The sequence below is a fragment of the Megascapheus bottae genome, chromosome 16 (genome assembly GCF_031878675.1).
Source record: "Megascapheus bottae isolate mThoBot1 chromosome 16, mThoBot2.hap1, whole genome shotgun sequence".
Classification (NCBI taxonomy): domain Eukaryota; kingdom Metazoa; phylum Chordata; class Mammalia; order Rodentia; family Geomyidae; genus Megascapheus; species Megascapheus bottae.
The window spans coordinates 7,181,134-7,199,968 of record NC_143524.1 but is presented as its reverse complement, the minus strand read 5'-3'; the positions used below and the strand labels follow the sequence as shown (position 1 = coordinate 7,199,968).

Below are 18,835 nucleotides of genomic sequence, written 5' to 3'. Positions count from 1 at the left end.
ATACTAACTGGATAGGGTCCAGAAGGTCTGCCCTCACTGCCTGGAAGGTCAGGGACCTCCGTGTCCATGGAACTGGCACAATTTGCTTGGCACCACTGGCTAGGGTTCCCTGGCAAGGCAGGAGGGTACCCAGGCGGGGCCTGGCACAGGCTAGCTCCGGCACCTGGCCAGACCAGTGACTGCCCTGACAGAAAAAGCTGACCTTGCTGGCCATGCGTGCCACCTGCCAGGCACTGTCCATGGAGCAAAGGGCTGTCTCTAAGCAAGGCTGCGTGTGCCCACCTGGGATACCTCAATACCACTCAGGTGGCCATGAGGCCAACTTCTCCTCAGGCCTGGGCCTTCTGGCCCACATGTGGCCCCCCTCACCAGCATCTCTCCTGATGCTCTCCGCCTCATTCCTCAGGGGAAAGTGGTTATTGAAAAACAGTCCATCAGATTCAATAAGGATTCAAAGTCCCTGTGAGAACAGGGGGTGAGTGGAGAACTGGAATGGGGGGAAAGTAAGGAGGGGAGGGAGCCACACATTCCTCCTCTGCCTTTCCTACAGACATGCTACCACAAGGCTGGCAAGCAGACGTGTGCCGAGTTGTCTCTGTGTCCCTGAGGCTTGAGCTTGGGGACAGCCAGGGGTAGAACCCAGCTGCCTGAAGGTTGGTCTTCAATTATTTCTGCCTTACAGCTGTCTCCTCACCTGTCACCGGCTGGCTCATCACCCCATACAGCCTTGCTTCCCCATCAAAAGAGAAACTTCAGGACCATCTCCTTCCCATGATGGTCTCCCTCGGGATCATCTTATAGTCCTTGAGCACCTGGTCTACCAGTCAGGCTCTCTCCCAAAGCTACAGAACAGCATGAACCAGGGCCAAGAAGGAGCCAGTCTCAACAGCTCAACAGCAACTCTATAGCTTGTAGGTACTGGCAATTTGTCCACCCCCTGAAGGGCATCCTCTCCCATGCTGATGTTAGGTCTGTTCATCCCAGGTTCTCTCCCTGCCATACCTGTTGGGAAGCTAATGAATCTTGAGCCCCAGCCTCAAGCCCAGGTTGCAGGCAGCAGGGCAGTTTGAGAAGGAAGGGCAGATTGCAGGAGGAAGGTCCAGAGGCAGTTGTCAGAGAAATGATGGAATGTTTAGCCCCCCCCCCACACACACACACTTGGGCCTTTCCCCCTCTCCATCCCTGGACTTTAATCCTCCCAATATACCCCTAATCTGCCCTTTCAACCCATACCTCTAACTCCTGCTTTGCACACACAACCTCATTGACCTCAGCCCCTAACTTGTACCCAGTAAGTGCAGGGTGAGGCTGGAAAGCGCCTTTGTTCCTCTACCCACCATGCCAAGGTCTCTTCCCCCACGCAGTTCATGTAAGTCTGTCCCTCATACCCCAAGGAATGACCTCCCTGAGTGTATAGGAGACAGCCCGCTAACAGGTGAGACAGACTAAGGCTTTGAACACCACTGCTCAGCTCCCAGAGGGCTGGGGGCTGGCTTAGGACTTGACCCCTCTCTCAGCTGGTCCCTTTTCTGGCCTTGTTCACTAGCTCACCGCAAGGTCACCTCTCCCTCCCTCCTCCTCCTCCTCCTCCTCCTCCTCCGTCTGTCCTGCCTGCCCACTGCAACGCTGACCCCTGCAGGCATGCTGAAGTCCTGCCCGGCTGGTGGGGGGGGGGGCGGTGGCCGGCAGGCAATCCAGGAAGAGAAATGGCTGGCCAGCTACATGGGGAGCAGTAGGTTAGGGCCAGGGGAGGCTCAAAGCCTAGCTGGGGAGGTTGAACAGCGTCTAGAGCAGTAATACTCAGGTATGCACCAGCAGGAAGCAGTCTGTGGTCTCATTCATGCCAGCTTCCCATTTTCTCTCTCAGTCCCTTTCTTTCACACAGGAGTACCTGTGCCTGGGGGATAGAAGCCCAGGCAAGGAGGGGAGAACCCCTTAACTCTTAGCTGAGCCCTGTAGAGACCTGCAGAGTGAGTGGGTGAAGAGAGCTAATACCCACAGGGACCTTCTGGAGGAGGGGGCAGGAGAGCACAGGAGATTTTTTTTTTTTTTTTTTTTGAGGAGAGAATTGGGCCGCAGGTGTTTGGGGCAGTGTGGGGGGGGGGTGAAGAGATCAGGATATAAGAGGTACTTACTGGCTCCTGAGGGACCAGAGGGGAGAGAGGAGGGGCCAGCTTGAGTCACACAGGAATTAATTTGCATATCTCCCTCCCACCTGGTACCAGGCAAAGGGTGGGCAGGGATGGGGGACACAGAGTCCTGGCTGGGGAGCAACAGACTCAAGGAGATCTTGAGTGAGCTTACGGGAGGCATCTTTGACCTGGAGCCATAGGGATTTTAGGAGGTAGGAGAGGGTGTGTATTGGGAGGGGGGCATGGAGGCAAGACCCAGGTCTCTGGGTCTTATGAGAACCCTGGAGGACTAAGAGCTAAAGAGGCTCTTGATCCAGGCTAATGCCTTCATCAGAGAAAAGACAACCTCAGGCTAGCCCTCTTCCTAGTCAGAGATGTCCCTGTCACAGGCATGGGGGGGGGCTCCACAGCTGTGAGGGGGTAATACAGGTCCTATTTAGAGGAGGTGAAGGGTTTTGAGTCTTCCAAGAGTAGCACTGGAGTCCGGATTCTTTGACCAGAAGATGCCAAGCACAAGTTGGCCTCTGTACAGAAGAGGGCAGAGGTGTTTGGAGGAGGTAGTGATAGCATGACGGGTAAAAATGAGAAGGGAGATAAAGGAGGCACTGGCATGAACCTAGAAGCCAGTGACATAAGAAGAAATGAGTGGGGCACTGCCAGCCTGGTTAAGAGAGGGAGGAGAGGAGCAGCCTTGCTGTACCTGCCCCCTGCGCCTCAGCTGGTGTCTGACCTAAGCTATGGGCTTCTGAGAGTGAACCATGGACAGCACGGTCCTGTCTTTGGTCTGAGTGCAGGAATCCCACCCCTCTAAGGCAAAATGCCCTGGCAGGTGAGCAGGAGCTTGACAGATGATGGGAGAGCTTCCACAGATTCAGTGACCCTTCAGCCCTCACCTAGAGGACATTCATAGAAGGGCGTAAGGCTCCAGAGAAGCAGACGGAGTTTCCCTCACCCTCATAACCCAGGAGCTGAGTGAGCATCATGCCTGGTGACCAGCAAGTAGTCCTCAGGTGGACCTGGGCTGAAATGAACCAGTGCAGGTGACATTGGATTCTACGGGAGGCATGGATGGGCTGAGGTTGCCCCCTAAAGGGAAACAGCAAGTGCGGGTGGGCTGAAGATGAGAAGGGGCAAAGCCAGATGCCACCAGCCCACACTCCAGATCCTCCTGGTTCTAGATGCTTTGAGGGAGGGCCTTAGAGGTGTGAACTCCCCCCAACACCTGTACTCCCAGGGGGCTGGTGTGTGCAAGCCCGGAGGCTCTTCAACGGGGAGTAGATCCTAGGCTAGATCTATGCTTTTGGCTTTGGAGACAACCCAGGAAGGGAGCCCCTGACGGTCGACCTGGTGGATGGGAGGTGATGGTTCCAGGAGAACATCTCAGGTGGAAGCCGGGACTAAGCCTGAGCCTGGAGCTGCAGGGGACCTGCCTACAGGTGGGCACTGCGTGAGAGGAGGCGTCAGGAGCCAAGGAGGAAATGGCAGAGCAATTTCCCGAGGAAGGAGGAGAGATTCCGGGCTCGGGCTTGGAAGATGCTGAGTAGACAGTGGGCTCCCGGGCCACTCCCTTTGAGGAGAAATGCAAAGGGGTGCGGCCCCTCCCCCTCCGCCCCTGGCGGCTCTGAACGAGTTTGGGGTTCTTCACCTCGACGCACATTCCCCCAGCACCCCCACTGTCATCTTCCCTGGCGCCCCATTCCCTTCGGCTACCCCTGCTCCCCCGCCCCCAGCTCCCGCAGTTCCCCGTGCCCCGAAGCCTCCCTGCCCGGCCGCTGCACCAGACTGGCATCCTCTCCATTTACAGCTGGCACCGGCGATGCCCCTCGGCTCCCCTGCGCTCACGATCCCAGCCCTAGGATGTAAGGATCGCGGTCCCGGGGTCCCCCAGCGCCGGCACCCCCGGGGCGCTGGTGCCCGAGAGCCGGGGTACCTCTGAGGGCACTGCCCGGCTCCCGCGGGGGCAGCGGCTCCGCGCTCCGCTACACACGTTGTCCTTGGGCTGCCGAGGGTGCGGGGAGGAGGTCCTTGTGGGGACACTGCCAGGCCGGCCCGGGCATCCAGCCTGGCACCGTCCGGACGGCGGGATCTGGGCTCGAGCCCGCGCCCTCGGTGCTGGGACGATGCCCCGCCCGGGGGGAGGGGGCGAGTCCGTGGGCGCCCGCCAGCCCCGGGGCTGGGGCTCCGAGACGGCTCCCGGCTCTGCCTGCCTCCGTCCAGCCCGCGCGGGGCCGCGCTTACCTGGGCTGGCCGCCTCCGGGTCCCGGTACATGGTCCCCCTCGTCGCCGGCTCCCTCCGGGCTCCTCAGAGCCGCCCGCGGCCGCGCCTCGCTCCGCCGCCGCCGCTGCAGGGCATGGGGCCGGGCGACCCCCGGGGGCGGGTCCGAGGGCGGGGGCCGCGCGGGGCTGCACTGAGCCGCCGAGCCGGAGAGCGGGGGCCGCCCGCCAGCGCTCCCGCCCGCCCGCCGAGCCGCCTCCCTCCGGCCCGCGCGCCGCGTGTGCGCGCCGGAGCGTGTGTGAGTGTGTACGAGGCGGGGCGCGTGCGTGCGTGTGTGTGTGTGTGTGTGTGCGCGTGTCAGCGCGCCCGGGGCACCGCCGGCGCCGCCCGCCGCCGCCGCCGCCGCCGCTGCCCACCGCTGCCACCGCCTGCGCCCGCGGCCGCCCGCTGCCGGCCGGACGCCGCACTGCAGCCCGCGCCGCCCGCCCCGCCGCCGCCCCGAGGGCACGGCCGCCGCCCCGCGCGCCCGGCCCGCTCTCCGATCCCCGCGCCTCGGCCATGGGAATCTGAGGGTCCCGCCGCACGGCGCGATCAACCCGACCGGTGCTGCCCAGATGGCAGCGGCCTCGCCCCGGGAAGGGCCACCGGCCACCTCCTCCGAGGTGTCCTCTGGCTCCGATCCGAAAGGCGGGTGGATCCACGCCGGGTTTTTCGCGGGCGGCCGCTCGAGGGCGTCAGCTCCGGACTTGACACCGCAGGGTCCTTGGAAGATAGGCTGGTGTGTGCGAAAACCAGGAGTGGATTTTGCTTTCCTTTCTGCCAGCGTTGGGCCTGGGTCGGCCACGGTTCCCATTCCCAGCTGGAGTCGACTGGGCTGGAATCCCCGTCCTTAGTGGGGCGCTGGGTCTGATGACCCTCCTCACTCACTCCAGCAGAACGTCTAGCCTCTCCCGAAGCCGGCCCTCCCCTTTCCTCCTTGACCCAGCACCTCCACGATAGGAACCAACTTCCCCCTTCTCTGCCCACCCCGAGGTGCTCCTGGACCTCTGCCACTTATGCTGGTTTGGCATTATCGGGCGAACTCGTTTATTTTTCTCTACAGCACGGGAACTGTTTGATTCTGGAAGTGAGATCTGACGGACTCCCCAAAACTTCGAAGGTGACATCAGGCACAGGCAGTACCCCCCCCACACACACACACATACACACACATACACACACATACACCTAGCACACAACCAGACACAGATCAGGACTCATGCCACGGTACAGGTCTGCCCCCACACACACACACACACAGGAGCGGTAGGCAAGAGGGCAAAAGCCAGGGTCTGCAGAAGCATCCTGCTGAAAATTCAGTTCCCAGGTGAGCCAGGCTTCCCAGCGTCAGAATTCTTACTCCCACCCCAGAAATACACTGTATGGGCTCAGCCACACCTTCACCTTTAGGAAGAACAGCAGGCAGCTAGCACCCTCCCACAGGGATAAGCCTCTGCCGCAAGACCCCCCCCCACACTACACACACACACACACACACACACACACACACACACACACACCATCCCCTAGAACTCACATGGAACCACCTCCCCCCCACTCCCTGAACATTCACCTCCACCCACAGCTTTTCCGGTTGAGAAACAGATAAGGAAAATCCCCCCCCATACCCCCCACCAGCCCAGCAAACCTTGTTTAAGACTGTTCCGGTGGAGAACAGATTTCCTGAGATTGAATATTCTAATTAAAAATGGAAAAGGGGAGAAAGAAAAGAAAAAGCATCTGTAGGTTAAGGCCTGCAATTTTCCTGTATGGTCAAGGGCTATTATTCTGCTTCAGACACTCTGCAGCTGTCCTCACCCAGGAACAATCCATAGTCTCAACCCACTCTCCCCCCACCCCCCCTTTTTTTGATCCCAGGACTAGGGTACCAACATAGTACCCTTTAGGGCCTGACAAGCCAACATTCTGGCATTCTGGGGTTTCCTGCCTTTGCTTATTTCCCTCCCACCCCCAGCTGCCTCTCATTGCCTTGTAAAGAGTCAATCATGTGCCCTTCTGGCACCTTCCTCCACTCCAGCCATCAATGGGCACACAGAGAGAGTTCTTATTCAGGAATCTACCCACTCCAGAGCCTTTCCAACCAGTTACCTGAAAGTCAGAAGAGGGACAGCAGAATTCCCTGTTGCAGCTCAACAGGTCTTTACTGGGCATCTGGGCTCACCCAGTTTCTCAGAGTTGATGGAAGAGGCTACCAGAGAGATGACTCAAGCTGCCCTTTCCCGTAACAAATGGTGAAGGCAAGGCCTCTAGAGAAGGAAGACTCAAGTTGCTAAATGCCCCAGAGCTTCACAGCCCAGGAAGCTATTGAGAGCCCAAGAGAAACCCTTTGTCCTTTCACCTAGCCTTTGGCCAACTGCTGTAAGATCCAAGAGAAGGATCAACACCTTACAAAAATAAAAATCTCAGCCGCATTCGCTTCCAGCAGGCATTGGACAAGTATAGTACTGGATGGTCTCCAGTTGTGCCAGATACGAAACCCCGAAACAGCATTGGGTAAACCAAGACTCCATTGGGAATCTTGGGTGGTTTTCTCTCTCTTGCCAGCTTTAAGAAGGGTTTTAAAGATACCTTTGGTCTGGATCTCAGTCACTTTGTTGAGGAAGTTCAGAGGCTTTGGAAAGAGGCAGAAATACAGATTTATGTAGCTCTGCTGTTATGGCTGTGATTAACATGGGCAGACAGACATCTGGGCCTGTTTCCTCATTCCATACAAAGGGACTAAAAAGACTTATTCCTTTGATGAGTATAAGATTAAATGTGATGATACAGTAAATGCACTTAAAATGATACTTGGAGCATATGACTGATTCTTGGTAGATACTGAGTGCCAATGATGATTTTTATTTGTTTATCCTTTACAGGGACACTACATGCTTACTCCCCATTTTATGTTTTTCCTGTCAAGGAAGTTCTTTCAGATGTCTAGCTTCAAATCATTCTGCTGCATTTGAAGGCTCACTCTCTCCTGATGGAGCATGGTAAGAGCCAAACCTTCTGAGCACTCATGGACTGGACAGAGGAGGCAGGAAAGAGTCCACAGGAGACAGGAATTACCTCTGCCCTGCCTCAGGCTTTGACTCTCTGAGGAGAGGGCCTAAGCCTCTGATACTTGCTCTGTTTCTCCTTTCTGGCACCCATGGGGGCGGGGGGGGGGGGGGAGGACGCTGCCCCAAGCGGCCTTGTCATTCCATGACGTTGCTGGCCTGGGTTCCATGACGTGGCAGGAAACTGGCAGCACCTGGTTCCCCAAGGACTGCCATGCAGCATGCTGGGGACCCCTGAGGCCTGTTTCCCATCTGGCACAGTTATCAGGGCCAGGTGTCCTGGGCCAATGGCTTTAGGGAGGGACTGGAAGCAAGGAGGGACATTTTGTCCCTCAGGAGCAGATGCCTGGCCTCTACTGTCCCCAAACAAGGCCCCAGAGGCTGCCTGGCTGTGTTGCTAGGCCACAGCTATTAGACAAGGTTCCTGGGTTCCCACTGGCCTCTAACCTGGCATGGTCTCCCATGGCTGCTGTCTCCCTATAGTTTCTGTCCCCTTGTCCCTGCCTGCCAACCCCCGCCCCTACTTCCCGGGCTACAGTATGAATTATTAATAAAAATGCTGAGGAAGCCGTTTGTGAAGCTCACGTGATAGAACAAACACACCTCTCTCCTTGCCATTATCCACATAGTGAGAGATTCAGATGGGAGTGCTGGCCTGCTTCAGGAGGGACAGGCTGTGACAAGTGAGAGGGCAAGGTCACGGGCGTGCTAATGTGCCAGATCTGGAGCAAGGACTTGTTCTGCATCTGCTCCACAGTGGGTTCCTTCTTCCTCTGCAAAGATCAAGACTCTAGAGAGGGTGAGAAGCATAGAATTAGCAAATATCATAGCTCTCCCCTAGAAGGGACTGGACAGCCAAGTCCTAGAAGGCCGGTTCAGCCGTCTCCTTGCCCACCTCCTCATGTAGAGACAGAATCAATACTTACTGATTAATTACCTCCTTTTTCCAGACCCAGAAGCCAGGGTAGCTCATGTCCTACCTGGGGCCCAGGCTTCTACTCTTTGCTGGCCCTGCTGAGGAGGTCAGGTCCCATAGTAGCAGGGACTGGAGTTCTGAGCTCAGTGCCACAACATCAGGCTTGCACTCTGGCCCCACCTCTCCCTGTTTCTCTCTCTTGTTTGGTTTTGGCTGCTGAGTTGACCCCTCTGGGCCTCAATTTTCTCACCCGTGGAATAGGGATGATAATTACACTATATAGAGATATCCAAGATAGGGTAGGAAGTCAGCTGCTCACACATCTAACCCTATCTACACAGGGGGCAGAGACGGAGGATTGTGGCATGAAACCAGTGGGCAGGGAAGTCCATGAGATACTCTTCACTCCAATTAACCAGCAAAAAGCCAGAAGAAGAACAGTGGATCAAGGTGTAAAGAGACAGCCTTGAGTAAAAAAGCTAAAGGACAGTGCCACCCAGGCCAAGCCCAGTACTAGCACACCACAAATTATATATATACATATATATGTGTGTGTGTATATATATATATATATATATACAGAGAGAGAGAGAGAGAGAGAGAGAGAGAGAGAGAGAGAGAGAGAGAGAAGAGAAGAGAAGAGAAGAGAAGAGAAGAGAAGAGAAGAGAAGAGAGATAGATGTTAGGAAATTATGTCTGATGCATGGCCAGGCCAGGGTTGAGTGTCTTTCTGGCTCTTTAGGCTAACTCCAGATGCTAAGGCTTAAGGCCTCTGATCCAGACTGATTTTCCATAGTCCCAGGCCCTCATCAGATCCGAACACCTTCTCTTGCTCAAAACCCACCCTCATTCCACCATCTTCCCATCTTGTTTCTCTCTGTCATCTCCTCCCTCCCCAATTCTGCCCAACTTTCTCTTTTTTCCATGGTCATCTGACACCCCCATGTGCTTGACTTGGGGACTTCCTGACACTTCACGATCCCCTAGAGGTGAAAGTAGCTATTCCTTCTCCCAGCCACTCCAACTTAGGGACAGCTACTGCCTTTTTTGAAAGCTTGGCCTTAGTCCTTTGTTCCAGAACCCCTGGAACAGACTGAGGCCCTGGGGAAGCTCCTTGACTTGGCAATTCCAACCAAAGTGACTCAGGGGTAAATCACCCAGTTCTTTCTCCCAACACTTTGTTTATTGCAGCCTACCACAAGGAAGATGCTTAAATATCTCCACTGGGCTGGGTGCCGGTGGCTCATGCTTGTAATTCTAGCTACCCAGGAGGCTGAGATCTGAGAATCCAAGTTTAAAGCCAGCTCAGGCAGAAAAGTCCCTGAGACTATTATCTCCAATTAACCACCAAGAAACTGAAAGTGGTGCTGTGGCTCAAAGTGGTAGAGTGCTAGCCTTGAGGAAAAGAGCTTAGGGACATTGCACAGGCCCTGAGTTCAAGCCCCATGGCTGCCTCCCCCCCGCAATATCTCCATTTATTTATTTATTTATTTATTTATTTATTTATTTATTTAGCCAGTCCTGGGATTTGAATTCAGGGCCTGGGCACTGTTCTTTTTTTCTGTGTATGTGGTACCAAGGAATCAAACCCAGGGCTTCATTCATGATAGGTGAGCCCTCTACTACCAGGTCACACTCCTAGCTCTAAGAAACCTCACCTATCTCTTCTCCCCCAGAAAATATGCTTACACAAGCACAGACACTACATGTTGTATATCATTGGGTGTGTGTTCCCACAGGTTCCAGATTTAAAAAAAAAAAAACAAAGAAAAAAACGTTGTTGGCCTTGGAGGCCTCCAGATGGCTTCCAGCATTAGTGGGTCTGAGCTAAGTTCTCAATCTGCCCTCCTTTCCCCACTGTGAAGTGGATCATGGGTGTGGTTGGGGGGGTCAGGGGGGGAGGTCTAGTGATTGGTCTCCACCATCTCCTTCCCCCCAGCATTTGCTGTGGCTGGAGCCAGCCTGTCTACAGCTCAGGCTGATGTTTTAAATCCCTTTTAGAACTCATTGAATTCGCTTCACCTGCCTTTCAAGGTATTTAAAGGTTCTTTGACCGAATGCTTTTTGATCCTCCACTGATGGGAACTGAGTACCCGCTCTTTCACCAGCAGCCCCCCTTCCCTCCATATGATTAGACACTAAGAGCTCTCTCTCTCTCTCTCTTTTGATATTACAGAAACTTTCTGTGGTTTGTTCAAAGCCCAAGACCTTGCTGACACCTCCCCAGAAGCCCCAAGCCGGTCAGCTCCAGCTTCCAGCGCCCATCCCCAGCGGCGGCCTAGTTACCGCGATCTTCCAGCCTAGATTGTTCAGAACCTCAGCATGAGCTCAGCTGGTAGGAAGTCAAACTCCTGATCCTTCCAGGAAGCTTCCATCTGGTCTGGGTAGGGTGGGGTATCTATGTAGGTGTGTGTGTGGAGGGGTGCTGTCCCCTAATCTTTAGCACACCCCCACTTCTGTTCCCCACACTGTTGAGAATATATAGATGGATATGGGAGGTGGGCGGGAGGGTCAATGAGATGGATTGAGTTACTTTGAAGGCTTAGTAAATGCGATCTCTTAGCTTGAGCCTGACAGGGGAAACTGAGTCCCAGATTTAAGACTTAGTATTTGAGGAATCAGAGGCAAGAACATGCAAGTTAAGTTTTTTGCACAGCTCTAGCAACCCAGACTTCCTATCTCCAAAGTCATGCAGAAGTGTCTAGGGTGGACCCCAAGGACAGAATTCTGGAGGGGTAGAGGTGAGAATGAGAACAGAGGGAGGAAGCACCTCAGCTCCTAATAGTGCATGGGGTGTGGAGATATCCATGTGCACATGCGCGGTCAGGGCTCAAAGCCCAGGAGCAGGGGTGAGGGCAGGAGGAGCATGCTCAGCCTGTTCCTGCTGGAGTTGAAGCCCTTGGTGGGGCTGGGGTCCTAACCCAAGGCAAATCAAAGGCTTATTATATTAGGGAGAAGGTCCCGCCATCCCTGGCTCTTTTCAAAAAAAATTTAAATCATTTTGGGGTTGAAGCCAAGAAATTCTTCCTTAGATTTTTTTTTTTTGGTGTTCTACCACTTGAGCCACACCTGGGGCCAGGAGTTTGGCCTAGTGGTTGAGTGCTTGCCTTGCATGCACGAAGACCCAGGTTCGATTCCTTGGTACCACATACTTAGAAAAAGCCAGAAGTGGTGCTGAGGCTCAAGTGGTAGAGCTCTAGACTTGAGAAAACTCCAAGGACAGTGCTCAGGCCCTGAGCCCAGGACTGGGGGAAAAAAAAAAAAAAGAATGGTATGGACTCCTCCCTGCCAACGGCTGGGGAGGTTTTAAATCTCAATTCTCAATCCTTCTATTGCAACCTCCTGAGTAGTGTTTTACAGGTAGAAGCCACCAATACCCCTCTCCCTGCTCCCCTTGTAGCTTTGGCCTCATGAGAGTTATCAGGAGGGGTCTCAGTAGTCCCGGAGGAAGGTAAGAAATTCAGCTTCCCAGGCCCCTCCTCTCAGCAAAGCCTGTCTCCAGGGGCTGCTAGACACTTTGGCCCCGCCAGAGCTAACACCAGAATCTAATCCTGCTCTGTAATAATCATAATAGTAGCAGCAGCCACCATTTATTGAGCTCTGAGGGCTTGCCAGGCCGGAGTGCCAAATGCATAACACACATTATTCTACTTAATAGTCAGTTACAGCCGCCTGATGGAGAAGTCCCATACTGTGGTCTCCTTAGGAAGGGGAAAAGGCTGAGTGTATGGGAGGTACCGCAGGTCCCAGCCAGGAGGACAGGGTGGGGGAGTGGGGTCAAGGGAGGGGGCTTTGCTGCATGTGCCCCTGTGGCACTTTCCTGAAGGCTGGGCAGGCACCTGGGTACAGCCCTAAAGTGAGGTGTGGCTCTGTCCGTGAGGGTGAAGGAGGAGGAGGGAGAAGAGAGGGGACAATCCCCATTAGCTCTCTAGCTAATTTCCTCCCCCACTTCTGCTCCTCCCCCTCCCCCCCGTGGGTGGCCCCCAAGGCGCAGTCCTCAGGCCTCATCTTCCTTCTCACCCCACTCTGTCTCTTCTTATGATCTCATTCACTCCCACAGCCTCAGCGTCTTGCTTCAGCCCAACTCCCAGTCCTGTCTCTGGGGCTCTGACCTCCCTCCCCAGCCCGCCATCTCTGTTAATGAAGCATCTCCACCCAAGTGCAGTGAACTCATTACCTCGCTAGGGACGCTGCTGGTCCTCATGGAGCCACTATTGGGAAGCGTCTGGCCCACCCTTCCCAGCCCCAGAAGCCCATCCCAGGCCCTGGAGTGCCCCCTCTCTTCTCATCAGCCCCTTTCCTCTGCACACTACCTCCCACCCTCATCTCAGGTCACCTTCCTTAGCCCCACTTACAGCCTCTCTCCTTCCACCTCATCCGTGGCTTCTGACTGCTCGCCTGTCTCCCCCAGCCCCCTCACCCCGGAGGCTTCCTCCATACATCAAGATCTCGTTGTGACCCTGCTGTTAACTCGTGCGTGGAAGGCTCCTGAATATTCACTGGCTGAGTCAAGTCTGAGCATCCACGCCTGGCGTGTAGTCCTCTCAGGAGGCTAGATACAACGATCTTGGTTCAAAGCCCACTCAGGCTGGAACATCCATGAGACTCTTATCTCCAAAGAACCAGCCATAAGACAAAAATGAAGCTATGGCTCAAGTAGTAGACACCAGCCTTGAGGGGGAAAAAAAAAAAAGCTAAGGACAGTGCCTCAGCAGTACTAGCATAAAACAAAACAAAATGAAACATACTCAGAGTTTTAATCCCGCCACGGACTGAGCACTTTATCTCTGAGCTGATCTAATCTTAGATAAACATATCTGATGTTTTGGACAGGATCTTGGTAAGTAGCCCAGGTTGGTCTAGAACTTTTGATCTTCCAGATTCAACCTTCCCATGCAGACATGGGCTACTATGCCGAGTTCTAGGAGCTCTTTAAATGCAGGAATTGCTCCCATCCATATCTTCATCCCTCACTGTTTTATCCATCTCTTCAGCAAAACATCAGCTGAGTGGCTATCATGTGTTAAGTTCCACAAACACATATCCCTGCTCTAGGCCACCCCTAGTAATAGGCACACAGTAGGCCTACAGCACGAAAGGAGGAGTGTTCAGAATCTATATAGAGAGCGCCTCAGAACTAGGCAACCATTTCCATTCTTCCAGGTTCTTAAATGCCAGGCCTTGGCCTGGGCAGGAAGGGAGAGGAGGAGGGGGAGGTACCAGCTACATAGAACAAGAGAAAACCAAAGGCCATGGGGACCCATAGCGAGATGACCTTAGCCCTGGGGCCATCCAGAAGCTTCCTACATGCTCAGTGTCTTGCATCAAACACGGACCTCATAAATCTCTGCTGAATTAAATGTTTTTAGAGCAGAAGAGGAATGTAATCGAGTCTACAGGGGGAGATCCATGAAAGGAGAGGTCGCAGGGAACTTTCACAATGTCAGCACAAACTGGCCCTGTGGCCCATCCCAGAAGAACACATCTGGGGATGAATGAGATAGAAATAAGAGCTGCTCTGAACTTTTGGGAAGAGGGAGCTATATATAAATATCTAGATGATATTATTAGTCTGTCCTCATCAGATCAGGTAAATCCTTCTGTCTATGAAACCTCAGCTGCCCTCCTGGGAAAAATCAGGTGTGACCCCTGGCAGCTTACTTCTCCCCCGGGGCCTCAGTTTCCGCTCCTGTTACACAAAAGCCTTATCAGAACTAGTGCATGGGACAGCTGTCCGACAAGGCACACCCTAGACAGAGCTGAGTTGTCTCAGCATGTCACCAAGGCCTCTCCCTGTTCTATTTGTCTTTCAGAAAGCATGGACTTGCCAGCTGCAAGTTTCCCTATTATTCCTAGAACACAGGCTTCGAAGGATGGCAGCCACAGTGGGGGAAGAGGCTTCTGCCATGGCCTTTCTTGCCACCCTCCACAGTGGACCCCAAGCCCTGTCTATGCCAGTAAGGAAGACCTGGCTTTCCCCCTACACACACATTTTCCTTACCCAGCATATTTCATTTGTGACAAGGCCACTCCCACCCCCCCAAAGCCCCTCATCATCTCCCTCTCCACTTCAACTATTTCATATCCCATGCTCTAGCCCAGGCCCACACATTTCTTAAACACCTCCTCACTGGTCCTCCGTCTGCTCCGGCCCAGCTCCATCCACTCACCTCTGAGCATCCAAGCACCAATCACCAATCGCCCCCCTACCCCCACCCTGCACATAGCTCCTTAGCTCAGAGCCCTGCTGTGCATCCTTGTTGTTCTTAGGAAAAAGCTGGAACTCCTTATTTGGCAGGCAGGTCCCAGGGCAATGAAGTGAGGGTGTCTGCCAAGGTTGTGAGGGCAAGGGCACCTTTCCAGGGGAGGGAATGGCAAGTATAAAGGTGGTGAGGGTCGTGGGTAACAAGAATCAGAAACCCGATGTTGGTGGCTCACCTGTAACTCTTAACTACTCCGGAGGGTGAGATCTGAGAATCATGCTTTGAAGCCACCCAGGACAGGAAAGGCTGTGAGACTCTTATCTCTCATTAAGCACCCAAAGCTGAAAGCGGAGCTGTGGCCCCAAAGTTGTAGAGCACTAGACTTGAGCATGAAAGTTCAGAGAGATGGCACCCAGGTCCTGAATTCAAAAGACGAAAGAAAAGGAAGGGAAAAAAAGGAAAGAAATCTGACATGACAAAATCCTGGGGTCAGTGTGGGTCACATGTAAGGCTGTGTTCTTCATTCCCAGCCCATAGGAAGCTGCCGTTCTAGCAGGGAGCTCAACAGCTGGCTGGGAGTATGGTAGAGGCTGAGTGCTATGAGAGGGAGATGGGGAGGTGTGAGGGCTAGCTGGGATTCTGGGCATGGTCTGAATGTGATAGTAAGTGGGGTGGATTTCATGGGGAGGTTGGCATCTGAGCAGTTTGGAGAGGAGCAAAATTGGCTTTGTAGTTCTTTGAGTGATTAGAACCAGTGACAGGGACTAGCCAGGGCAAAGACCCCATGGAGAGATGGTGCCTGGTGTTGGAGGGAAAGAAAGAAAGGGAATGGAAGGGTAAGAGCGTCAAGGTGGAGGGGTAAGCAAGGCATTGGAAAGCAGGAAAACCACTGGGGTGTTTTTTGGGGTGTGTGTGTGTGTGTGTGTGTGTGTGTGTGTGTGTGTGTGCAGAGGGAGCCAGGGCCAGGCTGCAACTGGAGAACTGTGTAGCTGCAGTTGTAATAATCTAGGCGAAGAATGACAGCGGTGGGTGGCTGTGGGGTGGGTTCTGGATCAGTGGATCTGTTCTGAAGACAGAACCAGCAGGATTTCCTGGTGGATGGGATGTGGGCTGTGGTAGAAAAGGAGGAGGTGAGATCGCCTTCAAGGTTTTGGCCCGAGTGTTTGGCAGGATGGCAGTGCCACAGTGACTGGGATGGGAAGAAGTTTGTGATACAGAGAGGTGGCACTTCCTCTAACTTTTCCTTATCCCTCACCCACCAATGGGCCCCAAGTCACCCCTGCCTGTGGTATTTTCAATACTGTGCCTGTCCTGTGCATGTTGATGTACATTGGCTCTTTGCTTTCTTTCTTTCTTTCTTTCTTTCTTTCTTTCTTTCTTTCTTTCTTTCTTTCTTTCTTTCTTTCTTTCTACTTTTGCCAGTCCTGGGACTTGAGCTCTGGGCACTGTCCTTGGGCTTTCTCAAGGTTAGAGCTCTACCACTTGATCCACAGCACCATTTCTGGCTTTGTCTATGTATGTGGTACTGAGGAATTGAACCCTGGTCATTGTGCTTGCTAGGCCAAACTCCAGGCCTCCTTCCTTCTTTCCTTTCCTTTCCTTTCCTTTTCTTTCTTTCTTTCTTTCTTCTTTCCTTCCTTCCTTCCTTCCTTTCTTTTTGTTGGTTGCAGGGCTTAACTTCGGGGCCTGGGCACTGTCTCTGAGCTTTTCTGCTTAAAGCTAGCACTCTACATCTTTAAGCCCACAGCTCCATTTCTGACTTTCTGCTAGCTAATTGGAGAAAAAAGTCTCACAGACTTTCTTGCCTGGGCTGGCTTTGAACTGAGATCCTAAGATCTCACCCTCCTGAATAGCTAGGATTACAGGTGTGAGCCCTGCTCACTTTGGCTCTTTGGAGAGTCACAATCATTGTAATATCCAAGATGTGTTGTCCCTTCCCCAAACCTCAAGAGAGATAATGTCCTCCATAAAGGGTGTGTGTGTGTGTGTGTGTGTGTGTGTGTGTGTGTGTGTGCGTGCGCGCGCAAGTTATACAAAGGGAAGCAGAGTTCTTGTGTAGACGGCTGAGAATTTGAGGTTCAAACTGGAGATGCTGATTGGGGAGTCAACATGAAAGAAAGAAGGAGGGAAGGAAGGAAGGAGGGAGGGAGGGAGGGAGGGAGGGAGGGAGGGAGGGAAGGAAGACAGGCAGGCCAGCTAGAAGTGGAGCTGTGGTTCAAGTGGTAGAGCATGAGCAATGAACAAAATACAAAACAAAATAAAACAAAAAACAATCCTGAGGTACAGTACCCAGCTTCCCCATCTCCCCAAAATGTGTCCCACCATGACCCCCTGATCGGATGGCTGCCCAACCATCTTTCCTGAGACTCTGCTTCTACTGGGCTTCCTGGCCTGCAGTTGCTGGTTGTGTGTTCCTTCTGAATTTTATCTCCTCTCCCCTCTCTCTCCTCCTTTTGTCACAAACTCAGGGCCTCTGCTTATTAGGCTGGGGCTCTATCACTTGAGCCATGCTTCTAACCCTGCTTTTTGTCAGTTATGTTTGAGATAAGGTCTCAGAAACTTTTTTTCTGTCCGGGTTACCATCAAACCATTACCCTTCCACTTTCAGCCTCCTGAGTTGCTAGGACTCCAGGAAGGATCCTAGAAACTTTATTTTAAATTGTTATGTATTTATGCTTGGAAGGATTGTTTGTTCATATGTTGATACTGAGACTTGAACTCAGAGCTTCATGTATATTAAACAAGCCTGTCTCTTTCTGAGCTACAACCCCAGTCCTTGACAGGAACACTTTGGATGGAGTGGTGGGAATAAAAAGTCAGACTAAAATGGGGTTAAGAGAGAAATGGACTGGCCATGGGGGCCCCTGCCTCTAATATCAGCTCCTGAAAAGCATGAGTAAAAGGAATGTGGTCTGAGCATGACCTAATAAAACACATAAGGTCCTATCTGAAAAAGAAATAGAAGCCAGTGGGCTGGAGGTATGGCTCAAGTGGGAGAGTACTTTCCTAGCAAGCTCAAGACCCAGAGAGAGAGAGAGAGAGAGAGAGAGAGAGAGGGAAAGAGGAAGAGGGAGAGGCCCAATGAGGAGGAAGGAAGAAAGAAAATGATGACAGTGGATCCAGACAACTTTAGCATGAGTTTGGCTGCAGAAGGAAAGGAGGAATGCAGTAGGGAAGGACCAGGGCCTAGAGTGGGAGGAGATGGAAGGAAGTCGTTCCCTGATGGGACGGATCTGTGGAACGCGAAGAAGGGGCAGGCGGTGCCGTGCCGGATGGAGGATAAGTAGAGCGCTGAGCCCCTCGTGTGATGAGAAGCAGCGTGGGAGGTCATCGCCAGGGCCCGGGAGTGGAGCACATGGTACAGATGCTGGTGGGGGAGGAAATGTCTGTGTGGATCTGGAAGCACTTCTGAGAATCTGGATTGTCTTTGGGGAGTGGGAAACAAGGTCATGGAGCCAGGGGGAGGGAAGAGGCGTGGGGAGGGAAGAGGCGTGGGGAAGGAGGAGGCAGAGGTGCAGGGAATGGAGGAAACTGAGATGGGCAGCCATGAGACCTTCTCAGCCCCAGGGTCCCACACTCAAGGTAGCAACCCGCCTCAAGGTGTCTGAGCTCGCTGACCCCATAGCACTCACAGCCCAGGCTCTGGCCTGTTCCAGTGGCCAGTAAGACCTGAGCAGTCAGGCAGGCAGGCAGTGCCAGAGTTCTCCTGCACCACTTACTTGCTATACACTCTGGAATGCTTTGTTTTGCCTTCTTTATTTTCTTTTTTAATTTCCTCATGCTTATTTTCTCCTCTGTAAAATAGGGGCAACAGTAGGAGAATGCAGTGTGTTATTTGCTTTTTTTTTTACCTGTTGCTTGAGCAGAGGAAGGAGTAGAGTCCAGGGCATAGGGGTGCAGGCCTCTAATCCCAGCCCTCAAGAAGCTCAGGCCAGGGGATCATGAATGTGAGGTCAGACTGAGCCATAGGGAAGTATCAAAGCTGCCCTGAGCAAAAATGAGACCCTTTCTTGAAAAAGTTAAAAGTGGGGTGCCTGTGGCTCACCCCTGTAATCAGGAGGCTGAGATCTGAAGATGGTGGATTGAAGCCAGCCTGAGTAGACTCCATCTCCAATAAACCAGCAAAAAGCCAGACCGGAGGTGTGGCCCAGATGGTAGACTGCCAGTCATGGGTAAATAAGCTGCCTAAAAGCTTAAGTCCCTGAGTTCAAGCTCCCCACCCCCTGCCCTCTGTCCTTATACACACAATGCAGTGAAGAGGGAGG

General features: G+C 53.3%; 1 protein-coding gene and 1 long non-coding RNA gene across 8 annotated transcripts in view; one reads left to right on the top strand and one right to left on the bottom strand.

Annotated features, from left to right (window-relative positions):
• Positions 1 to 4,660, bottom strand: part of Syt7 (synaptotagmin 7) — a 57,799-nt gene extending 53,139 nt beyond the window's left edge. The window contains exon 1 of one of the 6 annotated variants that reach the window (XM_090347558.1): positions 4,371 to 4,660. In XM_090347558.1, coding sequence (XP_090203684.1) covers positions 4,371 to 4,401 — 31 coding nt within the window. In that variant the 5' untranslated portion in view covers positions 4,402 to 4,660. The remainder of the gene's footprint in view (positions 1 to 4,370) is intronic. The other 5 variants (XM_090347559.1, XM_090347560.1, XM_090347561.1 and 2 more) reach the window with 5 other exon arrangements.
• A 2,614-nt stretch (positions 4,661 to 7,274) lies between these two features.
• The window catches only part of LOC150052488 (uncharacterized), a 29,034-nt gene continuing 17,473 nt past the window's right edge, over positions 7,275 to 18,835 (top strand). For both annotated transcript variants that reach the window (XR_016538122.1, XR_016538121.1), the window contains exons 1-2: positions 7,275 to 7,385; positions 10,544 to 10,702. This is a non-coding gene — a long non-coding RNA (uncharacterized LOC150052488). The remainder of the gene's footprint in view (positions 7,386 to 10,543; positions 10,703 to 18,835) is intronic.